Below are 11,670 nucleotides of genomic sequence, written 5' to 3'. Positions count from 1 at the left end.
TCACATTTTACCAAGACATTCTGCAATTTTCACTTCCAATACATTGGATTGTCCCCCCTCCTCTTCTTCTTCTTGTTGTTGTTCTTGTTCTTGTTCTTGTTCTTGTTGTTGTTCACCACACTACGACTATTACAATTACAACTACAAATACAACGAAAAAACAAAAACAGTACTACAACCACAAACAAAACCACAATCACCATGTCACACTCTCCACATTCTCACTCCCGTGTCCCCTGTTACTTCCACACTTCATTTAATTCATTCACAACACCGACCAGTCACAGTCACTTGCCTAGTCCCACTCACACACAACATCGTCTCCTCACTGTATCCAACTACTACTGTCATGTGTGCCGATTGCTGCTTAACTCAGTGTGAACTTGATTCAGCACGTGGGATGGCATGCAGACACATTGAGTGGACAACTGTCAAACAGACAGGATGAAACACACTCTCCCTCACTGACTGATCGTCTCAACGTGTTACACTGCGTAGTTTGTCGAAGCAGACAGTGGTGGATGGATTGACATGGGGTGATGAGTGGTGAGTGGTTGTGTGGTTGATTGATTGATTGAGTGTGTGAGTGAGTGAGTGATTGAGTGATTGAGTGTGTGAGTGAGTGAGTGAGTGAGTAGTATGTGTTGTGTAGTGTGTAGTGTTGTGGTGAATAGCAGAGTGTATTTGCATGATGATGGTGAAATGGAATGTTGAAATTGATGAGTAAGTTTTGTGTATTTCCAATCATTTTCCGTGTGGCCGAGTGGTCTAAGGCGTTGGATGGGGAACCACCTTTAAACGGCGCCGGTTCGAATCCCACCATCAACATACCTATTCACAACCACTAACATCACATTATCACATCACACACAATACTCACTATCACATACATACTACCACAATCACACAATCACAGCCCAACATCATCACAGTCATCAACAACAACGAATACTACTACTACTACTACCACTACTACTAATACTACTTATATCCATATAAGTAGTATATATGGCGAGTCAGGAATAGAATGTGTGGCAGCAGAAATTCGTGAAGTTCCAGGAGGAAAGAACGTGAACAGAAAGCGATTCGTATTGAAATGAAGGAACAGTGAATTGTGAGACGATTGATTGACATTCGCAAAGGAACAGTCAAGGTTCATTGATATTTTGCAAATTAAGTATTTACTGTTTTCCTCTCACATTTTACTAAGACATTCTGCAATTTTCACTTCCAATACATTGGATTGTCCCCACTCGTGTTCTTGTTCTTGTTGTTGTTGTTGTTGTTGTTGTTGTTCACCACACTACGACTATTACAATTTCAACTACAAATACAACGAAAAAACAAAAACAGTACTACAACCACAAACAAAACCACAATCACCACGTCACACTCTCCACATTCTCACTCCCGTGTCCCCTGTTACTTCCACACTTCATTTAATTGATTCACAACACCGACCAGTCACAGTCACTTGCCTAGTCCCACTCACACACAACATCGTCTCCTCACTGTATCCAACTACTACTGTGATGTGTGCCGATTGCTGCTTAACTCAGTGTGAACTTGATTCAGCACGTGGGATGGCATGCAGACACATTGAGTGGACAAGTGTCAAACAGACAGGATGAAACACACTCTCCCTCACTGACTGATCGTCTGAACGTGTTACACTGCGTAGTTTGTCGAAGCAGACAGTGGTGGATGGATTGACACGGGGTGATGAGTGGTGAGTGGTTGTGTGGTTGATTGATTGAGTGTGTGAGTGAGTGATTGAGTGAGTGAGTGAGTGAGTGAGTGAGTGAGTGAGTAGTATGTGTTGTGTAGTGTGTAGTGTTGTGGTGAATAGCAGAGTGTATTTGCATGATGATGGTGAAATGGAATGTTGAAATTGATGAGTAAGTTTTGTGTATTTCCAATCATTTTCCGTGTGGCCGAGTGGTCTAAGGCGTTGGATGGGGAACCACCTTTAAACGGCGCCGGTTCGAATCCCACCATCAACATACCTATTCACAACCACTAACATCACATTATCACATCACACACAATACTCACTATCACATACATACTACCACAATCACACAATCACAGCCCAACATCATCACAGTCATCAACAACAACGAATACTACTACTACTACTACCACTACTACTAATACTACTTATATCTATATAAGTAGTATATATGGCGAGTCAGGAATAGAATGTGTGGCAGCAGAAATTCGTGAAGTTCCAGGAGGAAAGAACGTGAACAGAAAGCGATTCGTATTGAAATGAAGGAACAGTGAATTGTGAGACGATTGATTGACATTCGCAAAGGAACAGTCAAGGTTCATTGATATTTTGCAAATTAAGTATTTACTGTTTTCCTCTCACATTTTACTAAGACATCCTGCAATTTTCACTACCAATACATTGGATTGTCCCTACTCGTGTTCTTGTTCTTGTTGTTGTTGTTGTTGTTGTTATTCACCACACTACGACTATTACAATTACAACTACAAATACAACGAAAAAACAAAAACAGTACTACAACCACAAACAAAACCACAATCACCACGTCACACTCTCCACATTCTCACTCCCGTGTCCCCTGTTACTTCCACACTTCATTTAATTGATTCACAACACCGACCAGTCACAGTCACTTGCCTAGTCCCACTCACACACAACATCGTCTCCTCACTGTATCCAACTACTACTGTGATGTGTGCCGATTGCTGCTTAACTCAGTGTGAACTTGATTCAGCACGTGGGATGGCATGCAGACACATTGAGTGGACAAGTGTCAAACAGACAGGATGAAACACACTCTCCCTCACTGACTGATCGTCTGAACGTGTTACACTGCGTAGTTTGTCGAAGCAGACAGTGGTGGATGGATTGACACGGGGTGATGAGTGGTGAGTGGTTGTGTGGTTGATTGATTGAGTGTGTGAGTGAGTGATTGAGTGAGTGAGTGATTGAGTGAGTGAGTGAGTAGTATGTGTTGTGTAGTGTGTAGTGTTGTGGTGAATAGCAGAGTGTATTTGCATGATGATGGTGAAATGGAATGTTGAAATTGATGAGTAAGTTTTGTGTATTTCCAATCATTTTCCGTGTGGCCGAGTGGTCTAAGGCATTGGATGGGGAACCACCTTTAAACGGCGCCGGTTCGAATCCCACCATCAACATACCTATTCACAACCACTAACATCACATTATCACATCACACACAATACTCACTATCACATACATACTACCACAATCACACAATCACAGCCCAACATCATCACAGTCATCAACAACAACGAATACTACTACTACTACTACCACTACTACTAATACTACTTATATCTATATAAGTAGTATATATGGCGAGTCAGGAATAGAATGTGTGGCAGCAGAAATTCGTGAAGTTCCAGGAGGAAAGAACGTGAACAGAAAGCGATTCGTATTGAAATGAAGGAACAGTGAATTGTGAGACGATTGATTGACATTCGCAAAGGAACAGTCAAGGTTCATTGATATTTTGCAAATTAAGTATTTACTGTTTTCCTCTCACATTTTACTAAGACATTCTGCAATTTTCACTTCCAATACATTGGATTGTCCCCACTCGTGTTCTTGTTCTTGTTCTTGTTCTTGTTGTTGTTGTTGTTGTTCACCACACTACGACTATTACAATTACAACTACAAATACAACGAAAAAACAAAAACAGTACTACAACCACAAACAAAACCACAATCACCATGTCACACTCTCCACATTCTCACTCCCGTGTCCCCTGTTACTTCCACACTTCATTTAATTCATTCACAACACCGACCAGTCACAGTCACTTGCCTAGTCCCACTCACACACAACATCGTCTCCTCACTGTATCCAACTACTACTGTGATGTGTGCCGATTTCTGCTTAACTCAGTGTGAACTTGATTCAGCACGTGGGATGGCATGCAGACACATTGAGTGGACAAGTGTCAAACAGACAGGATGAAACACACTCTCCCTCACTGACTCATCGTCTCAACGTGTTACACTGCGTAGTTTGTCGAAGCAGACAGTGGTGGATGGATTGACACGGGGTGATGAGTGGTGAGTGGTTGTGTGGTTGATTGATTGAATGTGTGAGTGAGTGAGTGAGTGTATGAGTGAGTGAGTGTTTGATTGAGTGAGTGAGTGAGTAGTATGTGTTGTGTAGTGTGTAGTGTTGTGGTGAATAGCAGAGTGTATTTGCATGATGATGGTGAAATGGAATGTTGAAATTGATGAGTAAGTTTTGTGTATTTCCAATCATTTTCCGTGTGGCCGAGTGGTCTAGGGCGTTGGATGGGGAACCACCTTTAAACGGCGCCGGTTCGAATCCCACCATCAACATACCTATTCACAACCACTAACATCACATTATCACATCACACACAATACTCACTATCACATACATACTACCACAATCACACAATCACAGCCCAACATCATCACAGTCATCAACAACAACGAATACTAATACTAACACTACTTATATCTATATAAGTAGTATAGATGGCGAGTCAGGAATAGAATGTGTGGCAGCAGAAATTCGTGAAGTTCCAGGAGGAAAGAACGTGAACAGAAAGCGATTCGTATTGAATTGAAGGAACAGTGAATTGTGAGACGATTGATTGACATTCGCAAAGGAACAGTCAAGGTTCATTGATATTTTGCAAATTAATTATTTACTGTTTTCCTCTCACATTTTACTAAGACATTCTGCAATTTTCACTTCCAATACATTGGATTGTCCCCACTCGTCTTCTTGTTCTTTTTCTTGTTCTTCTTCTTGTTCTTGTTGCTGTTCTTGTTGTTGTTGTTGTTGTTCACCACACTACGACGTTTACAATTACAACTACAAATACAACGAAAAAACAAAAACAGTACTACAACCACAAACAAAACCACAATCAACACGTCACACTCTCCACATTCTCACTCCCGTGTCCCCTGTTACTTCCACACTTCATTTAATTCATTCACAACACCGACCAGTCACAGTCACTTGCCTAGTCCCACTCACACACAACATCGTCTCCTCACTGTATCCAACTACTACTGTCATGTGTGCCGATTGCTGCTTAACTCAGTGTGAACTTGATTCAGCACGTGGGATGGCATGCAGACACATTGAGTGGACAAGTGTCAAACAGACAGGATGAAACACACTCTCCCTCACTGACTCATCGTCTGAACGTGTTACACTGCGTAGTTTATCGAAGCAGATAGTGGTGGATGGATTGACACGGGGTGATGAGTGGTGAGTGGTTGTGTGGTTGATTGATTGAATGTGTGAGTGAGTGAGTGAGTGTATGAGTGAGTGAGTGTTTGATTGATTGAGTGATTGAGTGAGTGAGTGAGTAGTATGTGTTGTGTAGTGTGTAATGATGTGGTGAATAGCAGAGTGTATTTGCATGATGATGGTGAAATGGAATGTGAAATTGATGAGTAAGTTTTGTGTATTTCCAATCATTTTCCGTGTGACCGAGTGGTCTAAGGCGTTGGATGGGGAACCACCTTTAAACGGCGCCGGTTCGAATCCCACCATCAACATACCTATTCACAACCACTAACATCACATTATCACATCACACACAATACTCACTATCACATACATACTACCACAATCACACAATCACAGCCCAACATCATCACAGTCATCAACAACAACGAATACTACTACTACTACCACTACTACTAATACTACTTATATCTATATAAGTAGTATATATGGCGAGTCAGGAATAGAATGTGTGGCAGCAGAAATTCGTGAAGTTCCAGGAGGAAAGAACGTGAACAGAAAGCGATTCGTATTGAAATGAAGGAACAGTGAATTGTGAGACGATTGATTGACATTCGCAAAGGAACAGTCAAGGTTCATTGATATTTTGCAAATTAAGTATTTACTGTTTTCCTCTCACATTTTACTAAGATATTCTGCAATTTTCACTTCCAATACATTGGATTGTCCCCACTCGTGTTCTTGTTGTTGTTGTTGTTGTTGTTGTTGTTCACCACACTACGACTATTACAATTACAACTACAAATACAACGAAAAAACAAAAACAGTACTACAACCACAAACAAAACCACAATCACCACGTCACACTCTCCACATTCTCACTCCCGTGTCCCCTGTTACTTCCACACTTCATTTAATTGATTCACAACACCGACCAGTCACAGTCACTTGCCTAGTCCCACTCACACACAACATCGTCTCCTCACTGTATCCAACTACTACTGTGATGTGTGCCGATTGCTGCTTAACTCAGTGTGAACTTGATTCAGCACGTGGGATGGCATGCAGACACATTGAGTGGACAAGTGTCAAACAGACAGGATGAAACACACTCTCCCTCACTGACTGATCGTCTGAACGTGTTACACTGCGTAGTTTGTCGAAGCAGACAGTGGTGGATGGATTGACACGGGGTGATGAGTGGTGAGTGGTTGTGTGGTTGATTGATTGAGTGTGTGAGTGAGTGAGTGATTGAGTGAGTGAGTGAGTGAGTGAGTAGTATGTGTTGTGTAGTGTGTAGTGTTGTGGTGAATAGCAGAGTGTATTTGCATGATGATGGTGAAATGGAATGTTGAAATTGATGAGTAAGTTTTGTGTATTTCCAATCATTTTCCGTGTGACCGAGTGGTCTAAGGCGTTGGATGGGGAACCACCTTTAAACGGCGCCGGTTCGAATCCCACCATCAACATACCTATTCACAATTACTAACGTCACATTATCACATCACACACAATACTCACTATCACATACATACTACCACAATCACACAATCACAGCCCAACATCATCACAGTCATCAACAACAACGAATACTACTACTACTACTACCACTACTACTAATACTACTTATATCTATATAAGTAGTATATATGGCGAGTCAGGAATAGAATGTGTGGCAGCAGAAATTCGTGAAGTTCCAGGAGGAAAGAACGTGAACAGAAAGCGATTCGTATTGAAATGAAGGAACAGTGAATTGTGAGACGATTGATTGACATTCGCAAAGGAACAGTCAAGGTTCATTGATATTTTGCAAATTAAGTATTTACTGTTTTCCTCTCACATTTTACTAAGACATTCTGCAATTTTCACTTCCAATACATTGGATTGTCCCCACTCGTGTTCTTGTTCTTGTTGTTGTTGTTGTTGTTGTTGTTGTTGTTCACCACACTACGACTATTACAATTACAACTACAAATACAACGAAAAAACAAAAACAGTACTACAACCACAAACAAAACCACAATCAACACGTCACACTCTCCACATTCTCACTCCCGTGTCCCCTGTTACTTCCACACTTCATTTAATTGATTCACAACACCGACCAGTCACAGTCACTTGCCTAGTCCCACTCACACACAACATCGTCTCCTCACTGTATCCAACTACTACTGTGATGTGTGCCGATTGCTGCTTAACTCAGTGTGAACTTGATTCAGCACGTGGGATGGCATGCAGACACATTGAGTGGACAAGTGTCAAACAGACAGGATGAAACACACTCTCCCTCACTGACTGATCGTCTGAACGTGTTACACTGCGTAGTTTGTCGAAGCAGACAGTGGTGGATGGATTGACACGGGGTGATGAGTGGTGAGTGGTTGTGTGGTTGATTGATTGATTGAGTGTGTGAGTGATTGAGTGAGTGAGTGATTGAGTGAGTGAGTGAGTGAGTGAGTAGTATGTGTTGTGTAGTGTGTAGTGTTGTGGTGAATAGCAGAGTGTATTTGCATGATGATGGTGAAATGGAATGTTGAAATTGATGAGTAAGTTTTGTGTATTTCCAATCATTTTCCGTGTGGCCGAGTGGTCTAAGGCGTTGGATGGGGAACCACCTTTAAACGGCGCCGGTTCGAATCCCACCATCAACATACCTATTCACAACCACTAACATCACATTATCACATCACACACAATACTCACTATCACATACATACTACCACAATCACACAATCACAGCCCAACATCATCACAGTCATCAACAACAACGAATACTACTACTACTACTACCACTACTACTAATACTACTTATATCTATATAAGTAGTATATATGGCGAGTCAGGAATAGAATGTGTGGCAGCAGAAATTCGTGAAGTTCCAGGAGGAAAGAACGTGAACAGAAAGCGATTCGTATTGAAATGAAGGAACAGTGAATTGTGAGACGATTGATTGACATTCGCAAAGGAACAGTCAAGGTTCATTGATATTTTGCAAATTAAGTATTTACTGTTTTCCTCTCACATTTTACTAAGATATTCTGCAATTTTCACTTCCAATACATTGGATTGTCCCCACTCGTGTTCTTGTTCTTGTTGTTGTTGTTGTTGTTGTTGTTCACCACACTACGACTATTACAATTACAACTACAAATACAACGAAAAAACAAAAACAGTACTACAACCACAAACAAAACCACAATCACCACGTCACACTCTCCACATTCTCACTCCCGTGTCCCCTGTTACTTCCACACTTCATTTAATTGATTCACAACACCGACCAGTCACAGTCACTTGCCTAGTCCCACTCACACACAACATCGTCTCCTCACTGTATCCAACTACTACTGTGATGTGTGCCGATTGCTGCTTAACTCAGTGTGAACTTGATTCAGCACGTGGGATGGCATGCAGACACATTGAGTGGACAAGTGTCAAACAGACAGGATGAAACACACTCTCCCTCACTGACTGATCGTCTGAACGTGTTACACTGCGTAGTTTGTCGAAGCAGACAGTGGTGGATGGATTGACACGGGGTGATGAGTGGTGAGTGGTTGTGTGGTTGATTGATTGAGTGTGTGAGTGAGTGATTGAGTGAGTGAGTGAGTGATTGAGTGAGTGAGTGAGTGAGTAGTATGTGTTGTGTAGTGTGTAGTGTTGTGGTGAATAGCAGAGTGTATTTGCATGATGATGGTGAAATGGAATGTTGAAATTGATGAGTAAGTTTTGTGTATTTCCAATCATTTTCCGTGTGACCGAGTGGTCTAAGGCGTTGGATGGGGAACCACCTTTAAACGGCGCCGGTTCGAATCCCACCATCAACATACCTATTCACAACCACTAACATCACATTATCACATCACACACAATACTCACTATCACATACATACTACCACAATCACACAATCACAGCCCAACATCATCACAGTCATCAACAACAACGAATACTACTACTACTACCACTACTACTAATACTACTTATATCTATATAAGTAGTATATATGGCGAGTCAGGAATAGAATGTGTGGCAGCAGAAATTCGTGAAGTTCCAGGAGGAAAGAACGTGAACAGAAAGCGATTCGTATTGAAATGAAGGAACAGTGAATTGTGAGACGATTGATTGACATTCGCAAAGGAACAGTCAAGGTTCATTGATATTTTGCAAATTAAGTATTTACTGTTTTCCTCTCACATTTTACTAAGATATTCTGCAATTTTCACTTCCAATACATTGGATTGTCCCCACTCGTGTTCTTGTTGTTGTTGTTGTTGTTGTTGTTCACCACACTACGACTATTACAATTACAACTACAAATACAACGAAAAAACAAAAACAGTACTACAACCACAAACAAAACCACAATCACCACGTCACACTCTCCACATTCTCACTCCCGTGTCCCCTGTTACTTCCACACTTTATTTAATTGATTCACAACACCAACCAGTCACAGTCACTTGCCTAGTCCCACTCACACACAACATCGTCTCCTCACTGTATCCAACTACTACTGTGATGTGTGCCGATTGCTGCTTAACTCAGTGTGAACTTGATTCAGCACGTGGGATGGCATGCAGACACATTGAGTGGACAAGTGTCAAACAGACAGGATGAAACACACTCTCCCTCACTGACTGATCGTCTGAACGTGTTACACTGCGTAGTTTTTGTCGAAGCAGACAGTGGTGGATGGATTGACACGGGGTGATGAGTGGTGAGTGGTTGTGTGGTTGATTGATTGAGTGTGTGAGTGAGTGATTGAGTGAGTGAGTGATTGATTGAGTGAGTGAGTGAGTGATTGAGTGAGTGAGTGAGTGAGTGAGTAGTATGTGTTGTGTAGTGTGTAGTGTTGTGGTGAATAGCAGAGTGTATTTGCATGATGATGGTGAAATGGAATGTTGAAATTGATGAGTAAGTTTTGTGTATTTCCAATCATTTTCCGTGTGGCCGAGTGGTCTAAGGCGTTGGATGGGGAACCACCTTTAAACGACGCTGGTTCGAATCCCACCATCAACATACCTATTCACAACCACTAACATCACATTATCACATCACACACAATACTCACTATCACATACATACTACCACAATCACACAATCACAGCCCAACATCATCACAGTCATCAACAACAACGAATACTACTACTACTACTACCACTACTACTAATACTACTTATATCTATATAAGTAGTATATATGGCGAGTCAGGAATAGAATGTGTGGCAGCAGAAATTCGTGAAGTTCCAGGAGGAAAGAACGTGAACAGAAAGCGATTCGTATTGAAATGAAGGAACAGTGAATTGTGAGACGATTGATTGACATTCGCAAAGGAACAGTCAAGGTTCATTGATATTTTGCAAATTAAGTATTTACTGTTTTCCTCTCACATTTTACTAAGACATCCTGCAATTTTCACTTCCAATACATTGGATTGTCCCCACTCGTGTTCTTGTTGTTGTTGTTGTTGTTGTTGTTGTTATTCACCACACTACGACTATTACAATTACAACTACAAATACAACGAAAAAACAAAAACAGTACTACAACCACAAACAAAATCACAATCACCACGTCACACTCTCCACATTCTCACTCCCGTGTCCCCTGTTACTTCCACACTTCATTTAATTGATTCACAACACCGACCAGTCACAGTCACTTGCCTAGTCCCACTCACACACAACATCGTCTCCTCACTGTATCCAACTACTACTGTGATGTGTGCCGATTGCTGCTTAACTCAGTGTGAACTTGATTCAGCACGTGGGATGGCATGCAGACACATTGAGTGGACAAGTGTCAAACAGACAGGATGAAACACACTCTCCCTCACTGACTGATCGTCTGAACGTGTTACACTGCGTAGTTTGTCGAAGCAGACAGTGGTGGATGGATTGACACGGGGTGATGAGTGGTGAGTGGTTGTGTGGTTGATTGATTGAGTGTGTGAGTGAGTGATTGAGTGAGTGAGTGAGTGATTGAGTGAGTGAGTGAGTGAGTAGTATGTGTTGTGTAGTGTGTAGTGTTGTGGTGAATAGCAGAGTGTATTTGCATGATGATGGTGAAATGGAATGTTGAAATTGATGAGTAAGTTTTGTGTATTTCCAATCATTTTCCGTGTGACCGAGTGGTCTAAGGCGTTGGATGGGGAACCACCTTTAAACGGCGCCGGTTCGAACACCATCATCAACATACCTATTCACAACCACTAACATCACATTATCACATCACACACAATACTCACTATCACATACATACTACCACAATCACACAATCACAGCCCAACATCATCACAGTCATCAACAACAACGAATACTACTACTACTACTACCACTACTACTAATACTACTTATATCCATATAAGTAGTATATATGGCGAGTCAGGAATAGAATGTGTGGCAGCAGAAATTCGTGAAG

General features: G+C 41.5%; 1 protein-coding gene across 1 annotated transcript; it reads right to left on the bottom strand.

The window, feature by feature from the left end:
* Window positions 1-10,903: 10,903 nt before the first annotated feature.
* Smp_184710 (hypothetical protein) lies at window positions 10,904-11,446 on the bottom strand (the record flags this gene model as incomplete). Its single annotated transcript, XM_018792243.1, has 1 exon — window positions 10,904-11,446. The coding sequence occupies one exon, from the start codon at window positions 11,444-11,446 to the stop codon at window positions 10,994-10,996; it is 453 nt and encodes a 150-aa protein (XP_018644540.1). The 3' UTR covers window positions 10,904-10,993.
* Window positions 11,447-11,670: the final 224 nt, after the last annotated feature.

The sequence above is a fragment of the Schistosoma mansoni genome (assembly GCF_000237925.1).
Source record: "Schistosoma mansoni, WGS project CABG00000000 data, supercontig 0466, strain Puerto Rico, whole genome shotgun sequence".
Lineage (NCBI taxonomy): Eukaryota > Metazoa > Platyhelminthes > Trematoda > Strigeidida > Schistosomatidae > Schistosoma > Schistosoma mansoni.
Note: the sequence above shows the minus strand (reverse complement) of the source record. Positions and strands in the feature narration are given on the sequence as shown.